This window comes from Chlorocebus sabaeus, chromosome 19 (genome assembly GCF_047675955.1).
Source record: "Chlorocebus sabaeus isolate Y175 chromosome 19, mChlSab1.0.hap1, whole genome shotgun sequence".
Taxonomy (NCBI): Eukaryota; Metazoa; Chordata; class Mammalia; order Primates; family Cercopithecidae; genus Chlorocebus; species Chlorocebus sabaeus.
In genome coordinates this window covers 15,209,446-15,228,579 of record NC_132922.1, presented here as the reverse complement: position 1 = coordinate 15,228,579, position 19,134 = coordinate 15,209,446, and the positions used below count along the sequence as shown (strand labels likewise).

The window sequence follows — 19,134 nt, the reverse complement described above, 5'->3', positions numbered from 1 at the left end:
GACGATGCCCAGAGTCATGGTGTCATTCTGGGCCCTCATGGCTTGGGCACCTGGGCCGGTCCAGCCCAGCAGGCCTTTTCCAGGCCCCTTTCCTCACCCTCTGCTGCAGCTTGCTTCCTGGCTGCCACAATTAGATGCCAACATTTTATTCTTGGCTCTTGCAGCGATACTTACATATTCTGCCCGTGCACTCTGCCTTTGCAGATATGGATTTTGTCTCCTGGCCTGTGTTTGTAAATTATTCCCCATGTGTCTGTCCTTTCTCTGTGGCCAGAAGGTCAGCAGCTGCCACTGGCTGGCCGCCTTGCTGTCTCCCTGGCTGGAGTCCCTGCTGCCTTCCAGGCCATAGTTTGAGTCCCAGCTCTACCACTTACTAGCCAGGTGACCTTCCCATGTTACTGAAGGTGTTGCAGCCATAATGACGATCTGTTCCCTCATCCTGTCCCCTCTCCTCTGGGTTCCCACAGCCTGGTGCACCTGTCACTCTCTCCTTGTATTGCAGAGGTCTGTTTGCTACCTCCCTCCTCCCCCAAAGAGAAGCTGCTCCCAAGGCTGGGGCCAAGGCTGTCCCCTCCATTTCCCCATGCCCTGCAGTGGGCCTGCCTCTGAGCGGTGTCCTAAGGAGGGTGGGCTCCTGTTCCTCTCACCCTCCTGCTTCTCCTCCTCCCCTTCTCCTCTTCCCTGAGGCTCTCTGCACATACAAAGCAGGGTCTGCCTTCCCCCCATTTCTTCCTTGATGCTGGTGCTGGTGGGGGCGTCATTTACTCTAGGAGATGAAAAATGCCAGGCAGAGACTGAGATGTTGCAGGGTGTTTTATTAAAACCAGGTGAGTCACTGCCATACCTGAGAAGGCACACACATGTTCCAGATACTCAAACGCTTCCCCAGCTGCTCCGCCCAGCCCAGATCTCCTCCTCATTGCAAAGGGACATTCTGCTGTCTTCAAGGGGCCAGTGATGAATCAGAAAACTGCCACTGTCAGGTGTACTTAATGGCTTGGATTTGGGGTTACAGCCAGTTTGGAGGTTGGAAGAAGTTAGGTTGGGATTTAGAAGAAAGGACAATGAACTCCGACCCAAACCATGAAGAACACAGTGAGCCAAGGGCCACTCCTGGTTCCCAGGGTGATGACATTCCACAGGGAGGCCCATGGCTGGGCATGTGAAGCCAACTTCAACACCCCAGCCCCAGCCCCTCAGCTGCTCCTGCCCACCTCTACTAAACAAAGCAGACACTCAGAAGCAAACTCTACACGGCTACACGAGATCAGATCCCCGCCCTCTCTTGGACCCGGGGCCCAGGTGGGTGGGGTGCGGGCAGCAGGGGCCTAACCCTGGAAACCCAGCTCCTTGTACTTGGCGGCCATGTCGTTCCGGAACAGCTCCAGGGCCTTGTTCATGGCCCCCTGGGCATCGGCACCAAAGTCCCCAGGATGCTTGCTCTGCAGAACTTGGATGATGGATTCTGAGATTAACTGCAGGGAGGGTGAAGAGAGAAGGTGGTCACTGGGGTGGGACAAACCAGGAGTCAGATGGGGGCCAGGTCTCCTCCCACCTTCTCTTTATTCCAGGACCATGTATTGAGCCCTTTGTGGGCACCAGGTGAGAGTCTGTGTGATCTCCATGGATGAACCCCTTTGATCCCCACAACCACTGTAGGATAGATACTACCACTGCCCTCGATTTACAGATGCAGAAACTGAGGCAAGAGGAGGTTGAATGGAAGGGGCATTTGGACCCAGGAGGGCCGGCTCCGGAGCCCACGCTGTTACCCACAACCCCCTCCACTCCATTAGGATGTGGATTCCATTGAAGTCAGGTGAGGGCTCAGGGCACCACCCGCATGGGGGCAGCAGAAAAGAAGGGAAATGCTCAGATTTCATTATTGTATTCAGGATTTTGCAATCAGAAAGTCTAGAAAGGAACTATTTCTATTTGTGTGTATGCAATTTTTGCATACTGAATGACTTGATACGGTTATTGTTTTAAAGTCCTTATTTTGGGGGCACAGCCTCCTATTTTTTGTACCAAGCGCAGAAACACTGGTGGGAGGGAAGTAGAGAGAGGAAGAGGACAGGCCTGAGACCCATGGCTGGCTCCCAGGATGGAGAATGTCTGCTATCAGCCTCAGCATTGCCATTTGTTTTAGCACCCACGGTCTCATCGCCCGGATAACGGAGATGGGCATGGGAAAACGGAGATGTAGCATGAGGCTGCTTTAGGGACGGAAAGACTGGTGGATGTAAAACGCGGCTGTGCTTTCTCAACAGTTAACCAGATTTGATCCCAACCGCAGCCCTGGCCGGTGCACCAAGGAGTGTCATTTTACAGAGGAGACAAGTGGCCAGACGGAGGTCACACAGGAAGCAGAGAGCAGAGATGGATTTGTGCCCAGGAGGCTGTGGGCAGGTCACTGCCAAAGCTGGGAATGGAGGCAGTGGCTGAACCAAGGCTGGGTTTCTCGTTTTCTCAGGGCCCCAGGGTGCAAGTGACATAAAGCAGGGATAGTCGCGGGTGGGACATGCAAAGGGAGGCCTCAAGAAGCATCAACACCCTGTAAGCCCCTCCGCTTGGAAAGAGGAACAGCTCCACAAACACCTCCTCTTGGGCATCGAGGTGGACGCTTAACTTCACCTTCCATTTCATGAATGCCACAAAACAAAGTGGGGGCTCGGGGTGTCATGGAGCAAGCCCTGTCCTTAGAGAACTTGAGAGAACCAAGTTCCAGGGCCACCTATGCCTCGACCCCATGTGTGACTTCACCCACCCAGATGACCTGGTTGGACCCCCAGCTCAGACTTTCTAGAGTCCATGGCAGAGCCACTCATATCTAGCAAACAGTGGAATGGGGCCACTGCATAATTGAGAAATGAAAATTCTCTCGGCACCCACCACCCTGTGCAGCCCCTCAGTCCCTCAGAGAGACGATCTGTCCACAGGTAAGGTGGAGACTGCCTTATGAACAGCACAGAAGGACAGTCCACCGTGAGGGGGACGAGCAGACACCTGGGCTCTGCCTTAATTTTTTGCAGAGGTTATGCATCAGATTAAGCATGTTCTAGGGAGACCTGGGTTCTAGCAGCCAACTGGTTGTGATATCTTGGCTGCGTGGTTTTTTCTATCCAAGACTCAGTTTCTTTCTCTCTAGAGACAGAACTCAGTCATTGGAAGTGTATGGTGAACCAACCACATGCCACTGGGGCACAGAAATGGTAGCCCCTCGGGAGTTGAGTGCCTGCTGGGAGACCACTGGGCAAAGAGACAAATTATAACACAGCCTGGCAGTGCTATGGCCAGGGATGAGGATAAAGTACCACGGTGCAGGGAGGGGCTGGCAGACGGAGAAGCTGAGGGCCTCGTGGGCCTGGGGCCCAAGTAGGGGAGATGGCTTCACACTGGGCCTTAGTGGATGAACAGGGATTTGCAGAGAGAAGATGGGAGGCAGGGATGGCCTCACGTGCAGGGCTGTCTGTTCACGCTGGTGATGTGGAGCGGCTGGGCAGGCAGGACTCTGCACAGTCGCGGGGTGGGGTGCAAGGGTTGAGGCTAAAGAGGGGTGGTGGCGGCTGTCAAGCAAGAGGTGATACTGTGCCACAGTGGATTCGGAGCCTGGTTCCAGAGTACCATAGATCTGACTGTACCTCCTGGCTTCTCAGCTGTGTGACCTTGGGCAAGCTACTTAACCCCTCTGAGCTCTCAGTTTCCAAACCAGTAAAAAGGGGATGAGAAGGGTACGTGCCTGGGGCAGAGACTGCTAATTACCTCCACAATATCCATTTCCCCTTCTTCCTTGGTAACAGAACACTAGTTGTATTTGGAAGGGTAATAGACCACCTTTCCCAGCTTCCCATGCAGACAGGGTGGCTCCAGAACTAACTTCCAGCCAATGAGATGTAAATAAAATTGTTGGATGAGATTTCTGGGACTCCTTAAACTCCTCAAAAGAGAGCATTCCTCTCTTTCTCCTCCTTCCAGTTGGGGATATAAAAGAGGTGACTGGAGCTCTTGCAGCCATTTTGGCCATGAGGCAACTTTGAGGATGGATACCATGTGTTAGGCATGGCAGTAAATGCTCACCGTGGCCCATCCCAGTGCGTAGTTATCACCACATCCTCAGCCTCATTGCTGCACCAGACTTCCTGCTGTTTCTACCTTCGGGGCATGCACCTGTCCCTGTAGTCCTTCATCCCCAGCTCCCTCCTCTCCCCAAATCGCCTCCTCCCACCAGTTACAGACACACAACCTGAAGCCCAGGCTCCTGCCCCCAACCCTGATCCACCCAACTTTCCAACCCATCTCAGGAGGTTCAAACCCATTGCTTGTGCTGGAAACCAAGGTCTTGTCTCTCCATCTGTGAAGATGCTGGAACCAGTAGGGCCAGCCTGCTGGCCACCCCCACCCCAAATTGAGCCCCAGTCACTGAGCTCCTGCCACATAAGTCCTGCGTGTACCAGACTCCCAGTGGCACAGGGGCTGGGGTTCTGTAGTAATGGAGACCTGCATTTGAATCTTGGCTCTGCTGTTATCCACCTCTGTGACCATGGACAAGGTGCTTAACCTCTGTGTGCCTCAGTTTCCCCATCTATCAAATGGATATGATAATGGTACCTACCCATGGAGAGGATGCCAATTTTGCACCCAATATCCCCTCTCCCCTTCCTCTTTGGTAATAAGATGTGAATTTGGTATGCTAAATTAAAAATGCTAAAGGTGTTCATTCTCAACGATCCCAGGAGGAAGACAAAGTGGGTGGCAGTCCCCTTTACAAATGAGAAGCCTGGGGCACAGAGAGGAGTGGCATAGGACATCCCACAAGTTAGTGGCTGAGCTGGGACTCGAACCCAGATCCCATTGTCCCGCCCCCAAGGCCTTCCCCACATCCTCCCACCCGCCCAGGCTCTGCCTCCTACCTCCAGGTACTTCACGGGGATCTTGTGCTTGGTGGCATGCGACTGCGCCAGGGGCTTAATCTCCGCCTCGTGATGCCCCTTCTTCTTAAGGATGCCGCCCAGGGCAGTGAGCACGGTGGCGCCATGCTTCTTTAGGTCCTCAGACGCCTTCATCTCGTCCTCTGACTTCAGGTGCTTGAACTTGTCAAACTTCTCCAGAGTCTCAGGGTGACCCTTAAAGAGCCTGTGGGCGCAGGGAAGGCTGGAGTCAGGCATGGGAGGTGCGGTGTGAGGTCTGGGGGCAGCCAGACTAGAGTTCAAATTTAGTTCCCTGTCTTCCCAGCTGTGTGACCTTGGGCCATTTGCTTCACCTCTCTGTGCCTCAGCTTCCTTATACAAGGAATGGGGATAACTTGTCCCTACCTAAAGGATTAAGTGAGATAGTGTGTGCTATGTGCCAACAGGGTGTCTGACACATAGTGTCATATAAATGCTTGCTATTGTTATTTTATTATCATTAGCATCTTCTTTACTATAAGGGGCAGGAAGGAAAAAAGCATCTCTGCATTGCTCGCTGGTTTCACTTCAATTTCCCCCAAGTTGCCTGAAGAAGAGATGGTTGAATGGCATTGTGGGTGGGCCAGGAACACTGAGGCTGAAGGACCCTGGACTAGCTGAGCACCTACTATGTGCCAGGTTCCATGATAGACTCAATTTGCATTTTCCTTTTGAGTCATTCATATTATTCCCATTTTACAGATGTGGAAACCGAGGTTCCAAGGCATAAAGTCGCCAGCTCATTATTGCAGGGGTGCTGTCCAGAGAAGCCAGGCTATGAGGTCTGAGTGGCCAAAACAGCAGCTCTAGTCCATGCTGCGACCATCTCTGCAACTTCCTGCCTAGGGATTGTCCTTCAGCTGCTTAAATAGCTCTAGCTACAGGAGGCTCACTCCTACGTGTGAGGACCATTCCACGCCAGAACAATCCTCACACTCAGAAACCTGTCGCTTGTTTTGAGCCCAAGCTGTGACTCCCTGAACCTCCCAGTCTCCTCACTATGCAGATGATGAAGGATCCTGGTGGGAGCACCCCAACCCAGTCCTGAGACAGGCACCCACACCTGCCAGACACTCAGTGAGGTGCCCCAGGGGCCTCTGCTGGGACCCTGAGCACCCACCTCCAGCTTTAGATCTCGGTCCTTCCTGCTGTGAGCAGGTGGGTGCTGGTTAAAGGGAGTCAGACGTGCCCTCTGGGTAGGAGTGAGTTTCCGCCTTTCACTCATGGAAGACCACAGAGATTAGTGGCTTGCCCAAGGTCACGTGGCTGGCCAGCAGCAGAGCCCAGACCCAAACCCAAAATGAAACAGTTTCACAACTCCCACCCTTTCCCTAGTGCCACAGCCTGAAATGTTTGGCAGGGGCAACCCTGTCTGCTCAGGGTTCTCTCTCCTGTCTAACGGTTTCGGTTCCTTGCAAAGCTCCTCTTTTATGGTTTCCAGGCTCCATGACATCCTTGTAAAAGTACACAGTATGTATTGTGGCTACACTCCAGTTTGCGCCCTGAGCCACCACGCCCGGAAGTTGTCACAAGGAAGCACCTGATCCCCGTAGTCTCCACCCCAGGGTTTTATGCGGAGGATGTTTCACGACCAGGACGCTCAACTCCTCAACCTGAGAATGAGTTCATGTTTTTGTTTTCTTTTTTGAGATGGAGTCTTGCTCTGTTGCCCAGGCTGGAGTGCAGTGGTGCAGTCTCAGTTCACTGCAACCTTCACTTCCTGGGTTTGAGCAATTCTCCTGCCTCAGCCTCCCAAGTAGCTGGGACTACAGGCGTGCGCCACTACGCCCGGCTAACTTTTTGTATTTTTTAGTAGAGACGGGATTTCGCCACATTGGCCAGGCTGGCCTTCAACTCCTGACCTCAGATGATCCGCCTGCCTCGGCCTCCCAAAGTGCTGGGATTACAGGCGTGAGCCACCGTGCCCGATCACCTTTGTTTAACAAAGTGCACATTTGTGTGTGTCTTTGTGCACATAGTCGAAGTTGGACCTAACAAGTTATTAGTCCCCCTTCTGATGGGAGATCTGATTATTGATCAAATAGTAAGTGTGTGAGAATGGTGTTGAAAGTGTGTTTCTTTGGGTGATAAAATAATTGTGTGTTTGGAAGAGGGGGCTGGATTTGTTGATCTCAAAGTCTATCCTATCCCAGGATCCTGGATTCCTAACAAAGAGTGTGTGCTGTTGATAACATCAACAATTCACCTGCTCCAAGATCGCATGTGTCCTGACACAAGCGTGCAAATCGGGATGTGAGTCCAGCCCCAAACCCACTGGGCCACACAGACTCCCTTCCCCCACGTTGGGCGTGGTCTGCCGCCGTGCCCCAGGATGCTGTCCAAATCCTCATGCGTCACTGACAGCTTGTCTCTGACACCTTTCATCCAAGGGTCCCTGAGCTCCTGACTATTATTATCTGGCGACAATGATCCTTGAACTCCCGCCTGACAGATGCAAGACCTGGCAGCACAGGCGATGGTCCGAGGTCAGGACGCTGAAAGGAGACTGTCTGGGGCAGAACAGGGCCAAGAATTTGGGACACAAGGCAGCTGGGGGTCTCAGACATTTTCGGACCTGCTCCTGCCCTCTGATACTAGGGAAGAGAACATGGGACTGACAGTTATGGAAACTGAGTTCCGGTCCCAGTTCTGGTGCCAATGTGCTCTGTGATGTTGAAGTCAGCCTCTCTGGATCTTGGTTCATCCATATGTAAACCAAAAGGGTAGGTCTAGACCCGCCAATGCCTTACTCTCCACTCTCAGCACCAGACAGCCAGGGAGAGAGCTCGTATTTACTGTACTAATATTTTTTTGAGAGAGGTTATCGCTCTGTTGCCCAGCCTGGAGTGCAGTGGTGTGATCTCGGCTCACTGCAGCCTCGATCTCCTGGGCCCAAGGGATCCTCCTACCTCAGCCTCCTGAGTAGCTGGGACTACAGGCGCCCGCCACCATGCCCAGCTAATTTTGTTTATTTTTTGTAGAGAAGAGGTCTCACTATGTGGCCCAGGCTGGTCTCGAACTCCTGGACTCAAGCAATCCTCCCATCCTGCCTCCCAAAGTGCTGGGATTATAGGCCTGAGCTACCACACCCCGCCCCATATTTACTTTAAACAGCAGAGCAGAATTGAGCTAATTTGTTCCCACCAGATCATTCCGGGACCACACAGCTGCCTGCCCTCCTGTGGGCCCAGGCCTTGCAGCTAGGAGCCCCCCAGGCAGCCACAGAAGGCCGTTCTCCTGGATTTGCCTAATAGCCACCCGGAAGATGAACAGATGGAAGCCCCTCAGCCTGTGGAAATGGACGGAAGGCGTTTTCTCTAGTATTTCAGAAAGCCCCGCTTGCCTGTGTTTCCAGCTTCAACCCTGCCGTCCGTGGGCCTGGCTCATCAGACAGATCTTCAGGCCAAGTCAGAGAGAAGGGAGGTCGTTTGCCTGCTGTTCTCTGAACTGAGGCCCAGTTGGGCACCCACATGGAACATGGAGCACGCGCTCAGATCCATGAACACCCCTCTGGCTCTGCTAGAATAAAAGAACCAGAGTGTGGATGGCAGCCCATCTTGCGTGTGGCAAGGTCATGGGGCAGTAGAGCATAGTGGTCAAGAGCAAGGATTCTGGGCTGGGCACATTGGGTCATGCTTGTAATCCCGGCACTTTGGGAGGCCAAGGCGGGCAGATCACCAGAGGTCGGGAGTTCGAGACCAGCCTGGCCAACATGGCAAAACCCAGTCTCTACTAAAAATACAAAAATTAGCCAAGCATGGCGGCGTGTGCCTGTAATCCCAGCAAGACTCCATCTCAACAACAACAACAACAACAAGGAGCAAGGATTCTGGATCCAAGCTGCCTGAATTTGAATTCCAGCTGCTCTCTTACTTGCTGTGTGACTTGGGGCAAGTTACTTAACCTCTCTGTTAAATGTGGTGATCATAATCATATCTACATCATAAGATGGTTGTCAGGCTTCAGTGAGTGAAACACTTAACACAGAGCCCAGTAATCAGTATGTGCTGAATAAATGGTTGCTGTCTTTCTCCTCTCATCATCTCTACCATTGTCATCGCCATCACCCAGGAATTTTTGGGCCTGCCTGTGGCTGCCATTAACCAGTGCAGACTCTCAGGCCCAGTTCCTCCATGTAATGAAAATCACCACTGGTGATTTTCAAACATTTTATGGCCTTGAAATCCTTTGTTCCAAAAAAAAAAAAAACAAAGCCAAAGTAAATGAAACAAAAAAAGGTTTGAGTAAAGGAAGGAAAAACTGGGGTATGGAACCCACTTAGCAGCCACCTTCCTTCCGAAGCCCCACTCCTGGAGCCAGAATCTCCGAGTGACCTCCCAAGCTTCTGTGTTCTAGAATTTGATGTTCATGTACTTGCAGTGAAGGCCTCAGTGTTTTACAGACTGGGCTTCATGGAATTTGCCCTCTTTTACAGTCAGAAGATTGGAGACATAACCTTTCAAGGTCAGTTAGAAAATCCAGAGTCAGTATCTAGAACAAAGCCAAGATGCCAACTCCCACGGGGACATTTGCAGTCCTGGGCGCCAGTCTCCTCCACCCTGCCCCTAGGGTGGCCATCCTCCCTGTACCCCAAACACTGAGAGGGCAGAACCAGTTGGCACAGTCTCTGCTTGTCCGACAGCCTAAGACGTGACAGGGCACCAGGCCTCTAGGACCTTTCAGGGGCCAGCAGCCCTAGGCATTATGTTTTATCCCTGGCCCCCAGCCCCTGGCAAACCTCCCTGATGATGCAGCACCCTGAGTCTCTTTCAAGACAGGCAAGTCGACTGCCTTAGGTCTGGCAGCTCCCAAATCACCTTGGAAAGACCTCTGCTTTGCAAACTCTGGTCTCCTACCTCCACACCTGACTGTCCTACCTCCTCTCCAAAAGCAAAAGTGCATCATGGACTCAGAATTCTAGGGCATGAGCGTGGGACAGGACCTCAGAGACCGTGGAAGACAATCCCACCACTCAAACAACAGGGAAATAAGACCCAGAGGTAGAGAGACTGGTCCAAGATCACACGGCAAATCGGTGGCCCAGGAGTTGATGTCAATTTGTGTGTGTGTGTGTGTTGGTCGGCGGGGCGGGGGGGCACTTTATGCAATCCAGCAGGGCCTGTTGCAGCCAGATGACAGGGACAGGAGAAGAAAGACATAATGAACACACCATGTTGCCATTAGAGTCAATAGTAAACTCGACTGTCCTTCCTCAAGTGTTTCTAGCATGGACCACTAAGGGCTCAAATTTTAGATAACGGAGCTTCCAGGACCAGCCATGCTCCCAAGGCAGACGGAAGCTGGAAATGGGTAAAGCCCAAGGGAGACCCAAAGGATGACAGAGTGGAAGAGGAAAATTGGCTGTGGCTCACAAATAAGGAGAAATGAATCTGCAAATTAAAGTGCCAAAGACAATCCATTCACTTGTGGCAACCCCGGAGCCCACTTCCTTCCTCCCGGGGGCAGAAATGTTGATTCATAACCCATTAGACTTGTGAAGGAACCAGCTCAGAATGGTGAGGGAAGGGGCCAGGAGAAGAGAAGACCGTATCACCATTTGGGATGGAAGGCAACGAGGAGATGCACTTCTATGTACAAACCTCTACTTGCAAAACTCAGAATTTTGTTTTCTGTGGTGTATTCTGGAAGTCCTTGTGGTAGAAGACAGGATATACTTGGAGACCACATCATTCTGAGCTCTCAAACTGGAGACATACTCAACATCAAAGGTCACTAATGAACCTCTATCTTCTGTTCTCTCATTGCGATGCTTTGAAAGGTCCTTAGCCTGGGCTTCATCTGTAATAGCTACTAACATTTCTAGTACTCGGTATATGCCAGGAGCCAAGCCAGGCCTGTCGCATGCATTATCTTACTTAATTCTCACTTCTCCTCCAGGACGTAGATATTAGGATATCCCCTCACTGTACAGGAGAGGAAATTGAGGCTCCGAGAGGTTGAGTACCTTCCCAAAGGTCACCAGCGGCTCAGTGGCAGAGCCAAGTCTAGAACCGGATCTGTCTCCCCTTGAAGACCATGTCTTAACCTTGACACTTTAAGAGCATTTAATGGGCTGTGACTCTGGAAATGTCCTCCCCTTCTCAGACCCTTTTTGTCCTCATCCTGTAAGAGAAGTGGCTGCACAAAATCTCTCAGGGCCCTTGTTAACTCTGACTGTCTATAATTCTAAAATTCTTCCTGGTGGACTCTGAGCATCCAAGGTTTGATTCTCAAGCTTCCCCCAGCTGCTGACATCAGCCTGAAATGGCTTCCTTTCCCTCTCCTGAGTCAAATCCCTAACACTTAAAAGCAAAGAAAAAGGAAGTGAGGGTTCCAACACCCTTAACTAGTGCAGCCAACTGACCTACCCCAGTACAAACTTTCCATCTTGCTGCTGAACACCCTTGATCTTAGGGTGTGGGTGGCCGGGGCAATAGAATTTCTCCCTTTACCTGATGAGGACTTCCTGCCCGTGGCTTGGGATGTCAGCCTCCACCTTCCCCCAGACGTTCAGCACCAACTGCCATTCCCCGTCGCTGAGCCCCATGGCGCAGTCTGAAGAAGACAAGAAGAGCAAATATGGGTTCACTGGGTGTCCTGGTCCCAACAGCTGGGGTTTGAGACCGCCTGGCCCCAAGGGGTGTTTTTATACCTTCTGGAATGCTTGACAAAGATCCCTCAATGGCTCGCTCTCCCCCTCCCCTGCCCTCCTTCTCTTTCTCTCTCTCATCCAGGGAGGGTCTAATCTTTTCCTTTCTCTAGCCCTCACATGGGAAGCTATTTTAGGGCAGGTGCCATTGTGGCGAGGCAGGACAGTTCAGGCCACAGTGGGTGGAGTGGTTGTGTGTGTGGAAAGAAGGGGAGGAGGTTGGGCACCGTCTGGACTCTCATAACCGACAGAAAGGGCACCACGGATGCCGACGCCAGCAGCCTGAAACCCAACGCTCCCTGCCATCAGCCCTCCCAAGAGGACCTGTCATGTTTCTAAGCTTGGCCACCAGGCGCCCCAGCTGGCCCCGGGACAGTCCTGGCCATTTGTAGCCTCTCACGCACCTTCTGCCCCTTTGCCAGAGACCCCTCACCCAGCCAGAAGTGACAGAAAGGAACCGAATGGTTTTTTGCTTATAGCCAGGTGGTCCCAGGCAAGTCCACAATCTCTTAGAGAACTCCTGGTTTCATGACCCTGCTCAAAGGTTTCCCTCTGAAAAGTTTTTCTTGACATATTCCTTCAAGACACAACTCATTGCTTCCTCCTTTCCTTTCTTTGTGTAGGTTCCTGTTGTATTGCCCAAGGGGCATCCTATTTCCTGGTTTTCATGCCAGCTTTTCTATTAGGATAATAGCAGCCAACACTCACAAGAGACTTTGCTGGGTGCCAGGCCCTGTCCCAAACACTTGGCATTTGGTAACTCATTTAATCCCCCCAAGACCTCCCTATGTGATAAGTACTGACATTATCCCCATTTAATTGAGAGGAAATGGGGAAACATCACAGATGCACAGCTAGTTGCTGGCAGAGCTGGGATTTGAACCCAGGAAGCCAGGACCCCTTCTTTTCAGTTTTCAGGAGGGCAGGAACTCTGTTTTATTAGCCCACGTATCTCTTGGGCCTCACATGGTGCTGTGTGCCAAGTTTGAACTGAATAAATGTTTGTTGAGTAATCGGGTGGAAGGTCTTGCAAAGAAAGTGAGTGGAGGATGATTAGCCTTGTCTTACATCCATGCGTCCTCCTTCCATCCATTCACTTATTCAACCATCTATCCATTTATCCATTTGTCCATCCAGTTACTCATCCATCCATCCGTCTGTCATCCCTTAATTCATCCATTCATCCATCCATCATCTCTTTGTCTATCCACCCATTCACTAATCTATCCACCCACCCATCCATCCATCATCCACCAATCCCTCCATCTACCCATCTATCCATCTTTTCATCCATCCATCCATCAACTCATCCATCCACCCATCCCCTCATTCATCCATTCATTATCCCTCCATTCATCATCCCTCCCTCCATCCATTTATCCATCCATCAGTCACCCATCCCTCCATCTATCTATTCCTCCATCCCTCCATTCATCCATCCACCCATCCCCTCATCATCCCTCCATTCATCATCCCTCCCTCCATCCATCCATCCCTCCATCTATCCATCTATCCATCTGTTCTTTCCTCCATCCATCCACCCATCCCCTCAACCATCCACTCATTATCCCTCCATTCATCATGACCCCTCCACCCATCTATCCATCCATCATTCCCCCATGCCTCCATCTATCCATCTATCCATCTGTTCCTCCATCCATCCATCTCACAGTGATAGAGCACCTATTGTGTGTCAGACACTGCTACATGTTGAGGATAACAAAATCAAATAAAACACATTCCTGTGTTCGAGGAACTCAGAGTCTCTTTAGGGAGATAACTAAGAGGAATGAAAATACAGTACAGTTTGTGTAGTACTATGATCAAGGCAGGCACAGGCCTTTCCTTCCATCTGCATAGGACTTCACAGTTTACAAAGTGCCTCCCTGGCAAGATTACGTCTAATCTTTACAACACCTCTGTGAGGTAGCGAGCACCATCTCACCTTACAGCTGTGGGAGACGAGATTTGGAAAGGATAAGCCAGTGTTTGGGCCATCCTGGCTCTGCACTGGATGTGTCAGTAATGACTGCCCCACCTACACAGCTTTTTGAAGATAACTGCCCTGCGCCACTCCTGCTGAGGTGTAGGTGCAGCCAGTCATGTTCTGGGACACACGATTCTCCCCCAAACCTGCTGCCAGTCACAGCCAAGCTGAGAAAGCCATTGTCAGGGCTCCATCTGAATAGTCAGCGTCTACTAGCTCTGCCAGTCAGATCCCGTCTTCAGAATGTGAACAGGGATGTTTGGTAAGAATTGGACAGATAGTAGGAAATGTAGCTAGAAAAAGATTTAAATTAAAAGAATCCCTGGCAGGGTGCGGTGGCTCAAGCCTGTAATCCCAGCACTTTGGGAGGCCGAGACGGGCGGATCACGAGGTCAGGAGATCGAGACCATCCTGGCTAACACAGTGAAACCCCGTCTCTACTAAAAAAATCACAAAAAACTAGCCAGGCGTGGTGGCGAGCACCTGTAGTCCCAGCTACTTGGGAGGCTGAGGCAGGAGAATGGTGTGAACCCGGGAGGTGAAGCTTGCAGTGAGCTGAGATCTGGCCACTGCACTCCAGCCTGGGCGAGACTCTGTCACAAAAAAAAAAAAAAAAAAAAAAAAAAAGAATCCCCAAACTTGGAGTTCCCCAGTGCAACTCTGGGTCAGAACACCCTCTGTGCGGGTGTCTAAAGCCTGGCTGGTGACCATTCTAGGATTGCCAGGAGCCACCACTCCCTGGAGGAGCCCTGTGTCTCCATTCAATGAGTCCTGTGTATGGAGTCAGCTGACTCCTAATGACCAAAAGGGTCAGAGGCACCGGCTGCACATCTGACGCCCCATTCCCTAGTGACCATTCCCTAGTGACCATTCCCTAGTGACCATTCCCTAGTGACCATTCCCATTCCCTAGTGACCTTCCAGAAGTCAACCCCAAACACTAGGCCAGCCGACCTCCAAAGGCCCATCTCTTTAGCAGTGGAAGAGGCAGTAACAAAATGAATAGCTAAAAATGCCATGGGGGGCCGGGTGCGGTGGTGCACGCCTGTAATCCCAGCAATTTGGGAGGCCGAGGTGGGTGGATCACAAGGTCAAGAGATGACACTACCCGGGCTAACATGGTGAAACCCTGTCTCTACTAAAAATACAAAAATTAGCTGGGCGTGGTGGCGTGCACCTGTAGTCCCAGCTATTTGGGAGGCTGAGGCAGGAGAATCGCTTGAACCCAGGAGGCGGAGGTTGCAGTGAGCCGAGATCGCGCCACTGCACTCCAGCCTGGCAACAGAGCAAGACTCCATCTCAAAAGACAAAAAAAAAAAAAAAAAAAAAAGCCATGGGGATGCCAAAGGGGATCTCATTCATTCAGTCAGTCAGTCATCTGTTTGTTCCTTTGTTCATTCATTCATTCAACAGCCCAGTACTGAGGCCCCAGTCTGGTCCAGGCTCAGCCTCAGAAGGAAAGATAATTCTGAGAGGGTCTGCCCTGGTCTCAGACTCTCAGCAGTTTGACCCTTATTGCTGGTCACTCGCTGGAGGTGAGAGAGTGGAGGGCAGAAAGAAGGAGATGGGATTGAACTGTGCCACACCTGACCCGGGGCCACCTGCCTGGTGCGCTGGGGAAGGCCGAGGGGCACATCCGAGACTGCTGGTGACTGAGACGCAGTGTGCGGTTTTCAAATGCTCTCTGGCCTGCGCCCTCCGGAGAGTGTCAGAACACCCCTGAGGGTGCGGGCCAGGGCAGGGCTGATTCCTACCCGAATCCCAGCTCTTCTCCCATCTCTGGCCTCCTGAGTTGTCTGGGGACAGCCTGAGCATTTAAAATCTCATCCACCCATTACTGATGCTGAAGTGTTTAATATGAAGCTATCACCCGCTTGGCAAGCGCCCCCATTAACTGGCGTGCTCATGGAAACCTGTAGCTTTGAAGTTGACAGACCTTTTAAGTTTTACCTTTTAAGCTAATGGGAAGGCACCGACATCTGTTTGTACTTACACATCTCTACAACAGAGCAGCGTTACCTCACAGTTGCTATGGCTACCTGGAGTCACCAGCTCTGTTTGGGGGCTATTATTATCCCTGTGACAGCCTTCATTATGGCCGGGGCAGAGAAGCTGTGGACACATGATAGGAAAGCCAGGCTGCCTTTGTGTGCAAAACTTTCTACAGCCTTACACGCTCGTGCTACACACACATACACACGCACGAATGCAGGGCACATTAGTCTGATACCCAACAGGGAAAAACTGGATCCCACCAAGTCAGACCTCCTCTTTTTTCCCTTTCATGTCACAGAATCCTTTGAATCCACAACTGAGACTTGTAGAATCATCCTCAAGGCTCCCAATAATTAAAATTCTAGAGCGTCAAAGTCTTCAACTTTTCACCACCCGAGAAACTTGGGTTCTAGATTCCAGACTCAGAGAGAGCTAGAAGCAGAGAAATGTAGAGTTACAGGACCATAGTATCTTATGACTAAAAGAGGCCTTCAAGGGTATTTTGTCCAATTTCCCACTAAATGTAGTTTTCCCTACAGATCATCATCTGGCATCTGCTTGAATACTCCTGGGAGCGGTGAGCTCACTACCTAAAGCTTTAAAAATCCTTTTTTATGTCGAACCAAAAGATGCCTCCATGTCACATGCACTTCCTTGTGGTGGCTCTGCCTGCTCCTTGGGGATATAGAGGCCCAGCTGAGTCTGCCTCACAAGAGAAGGAGCAGGGTCACCCAAGACTTTTCTTGTCCAGACTGAACATCCCAGGACTTCCACTGAGCACCCTCCCCAGGCAAGGCAAGTCGGGGACCTCAGTCTGGTGGAGAAAGACGGGCTCTGCCATCTTCAGTCTCCAGCCACTCTCACCTCTGGTCACATGCACACAAACAGAATGCTATAGCAAAGGGGATTTCCCCACCCACCTGCACAGGTTTGAGCCCCTCAGGCAGCTGTGCACCTGGCCCACAATTTTTATGGTCAGAAAATCCAATCCAGGTGACCTAGGAATTTGCTAGCCCTTGGGCAGCTGACAATTCCCTTTGGTAAATCTGGGCTTAAGACACCACCAAGGGAGATCAAAGATGTGGCAAGAAGGAGAACTCTGGCTCCTCAAAGGCAGGAGTCCCCGCGATCTTCACTACTCTCTTCCTCCTCCTTCTGAGAATCAGCCTTTGGAGGCCAGTCTGGGCAGTGCCTCCCCCTGCCAGCAGGCCCTCCCTCCCCACCCCTAGCTTAGCTTGTGCCTCCCTGGCAGAGTCTACCCTCCTGGACCAGCGCCAGGCCAGGACTCAGAGCAGGACTGAGGCCTGGGAGTTACAGGACCTGCTCAAGGCCTTTGATGGGGCAGCAGGACCCCCAAGCTTGCTCCAGACTCCCAGGAACCCACCCCCCAGGGCTGCCCCTCTCCAGCCCCTCAGCATCCGTCATACTGACCACAGCTCCCCTTCTCCCCAGCTGTCCTCGCAGAGCTTCCAGCCAAGCGGCCAGGGCTGGGGGTGGGGAGAGGTGTCTTATAGCAGCCGGGGAGAGGCACAGGGAACTAAAAATACAGTTTACATGGCAAAGCTCCTCCTCTCCCTGCAGGCCCAGAGGGGCTTATTGGAGGAGGGCTGGCAAGGACCTAACACCCTAATCCCCCAGTCAACAGGTGTGGCCTGGGACACCGATCTGCCTCCCTCCCCGCTCCCCAGCCTTGGAGGCTCGGAGTGGCTCCTCCAGCTCCACCATCCACCTGTCACCTGGACAGAGACCAGCCCCACCTCCACAGTCACCTAACCCCACATCCACCCATCCTCCCCTTTCTTCAAGGCCCATTGCATAGGAACAGCTCCCCTGCCAGGACTCCTCTTACCCCGCTCTACCCATTCCCGGCAGATGTGCCCCCTTCCCCTCTCCAGCTCCAGCATGGGTGCAGCCTTCTCATCTCTCTTGCTTTGGGATGCCCCTGTCTGGACTGGCTTCTCCCCATTTCTACCCTGTGAGTGCCTCAGAGGCAGGAATATAAAAGCCACAAACTCATATTGTACTTAGTGCACACCAGGGGCAACCCTCCTCCCAGCAGCCCTATCTTTTGTGGGAGACACTTTTACAAGCCTCACTTCACACTTGAGAAAACTGAGGCACAGAGAAGGTAATTTACTTTCCCAGAGTCACACAGCTAGGAAATACCAAGCCCAAGATTGGAACCCAGGCAGTCTAGCTTCAGGGTCTCTGCTTCATGGCTAAGAACTGGTCTAATTTGGGGTCCTTCCCCCTCACTCTCTCACCTGCTCTACAGTACCTAGCAAAGGACCAAGCCAACATGATCTTCGATTGTTTATTTTTGCACTGAGTCTGTCCAGGATCTTGGCTTGCTAGAGCCAAAGGCAAAGACAGTCGGTGACCTTGCCCCAGGGGCTGACAATGGGGGCCCTACTGCCATCTAGTGGCAACAAGGAGAAAAGCCTGCACCTCTGCCCTGCCCCTTCCATCTGGGCTCTCTGTTTCTCAGTCCCTCAACCCAGCCAGCGGGGAGGGGTCTTCTGTCTCTATATTCGATATATTCATGGCGCCTTGCTTAGAAGACCATGGATGACTTGCCAAATTATTAGAAGATGAATTGTGATCCTTTAATATTGTGATCCAGGAAAAGTGGCATAACTTTCCAAGGATACTTTTTAAAAAATCTGTAAAATGGGAATTTTGAAAAGAATAACCTAGCTCAAATGTCACTATGAGGACTGAAAAAGGGAGCACTGGCCAGGCACGGTGGCTCACGCCTGAAATCCCAGCACTTTGGGAGGCCGAGGGGGGAGGACCACATGAGGTCAGGAGTTCAAGGCCAGCCTGGTGAAACCCTGTCTCTACTAAAAATACAAAAATTAGCCAGGCGTGGTGGTGCATGCCTGTAGTCTCAGCCACTCGGGAGGCTGAGGCTGGAGAATCGCTTGAGCCCAGAAGGCAGAGGTTGCAGTGAGCCGAGATCACACCACTGCACTCCAGCCTGGGTGACAGAGTGAGACCCTGTCTCAAAATAATAATAATAAATAAATAAATAAATAAATAAATAAACAAATAAAATTAAGAAAAAGGGAGCACTGAATGGGGTGGATACACAGTGATGAAAGAAAAACTTCAGCTAAATTAAATGTAAAGGAGTTTAACGGAGCAATGAACGATTTGCGAGCGGGGCAGACTCCTGAGCCAGAGTAGGCTTGGAGACTCCACAGCTAAGTGGTGGAAGATTTACGGACAGAAAAAGGAAAGTGACATACAGAAAACAGAAATGAGGTACAGAAACAGCTGGATTGGTTACAAGTTGGCATTTGCCTTATCTCAACATGGTTCGAACAGTTGGCTACATTTGATTGGCCAAAATGCGGTGATTGGCACACTGTAGGCTGTAGTCTGTCTATATACCTCCACTTGATATAGTTCATTATGTACAGAAAAACCTGTAGGCCTAACTTAAATATGTAAGGAGGCAGCTAGAGGTTAAACTTTTTTGACAACAGTAAGTGCTCAATAATTGCTCACTGTGATATAAGGTATCCATGGTCCTTGCTCTCAAGAGACTCAAAG

General features: G+C 51.4%; 1 protein-coding gene across 1 annotated transcript; it reads right to left on the bottom strand.

Annotated features, from left to right (window-relative positions):
* Positions 1-795: 795 nt before the first annotated feature.
* On the bottom strand, positions 796-17,101 carry MB (myoglobin). Its single transcript, XM_007975605.3, has 4 exons — positions 17,008-17,101; positions 11,399-11,501; positions 4,911-5,133; positions 796-1,475 (listed from the first exon to the last, which is right to left on the bottom strand). Exons 2-4 carry the CDS (start codon positions 11,491-11,493, stop codon positions 1,329-1,331), a joined length of 465 nt encoding a protein of 154 aa, XP_007973796.1. The 5' UTR covers positions 11,494-11,501; positions 17,008-17,101; the 3' UTR covers positions 796-1,328.
* Positions 17,102-19,134: the final 2,033 nt, after the last annotated feature.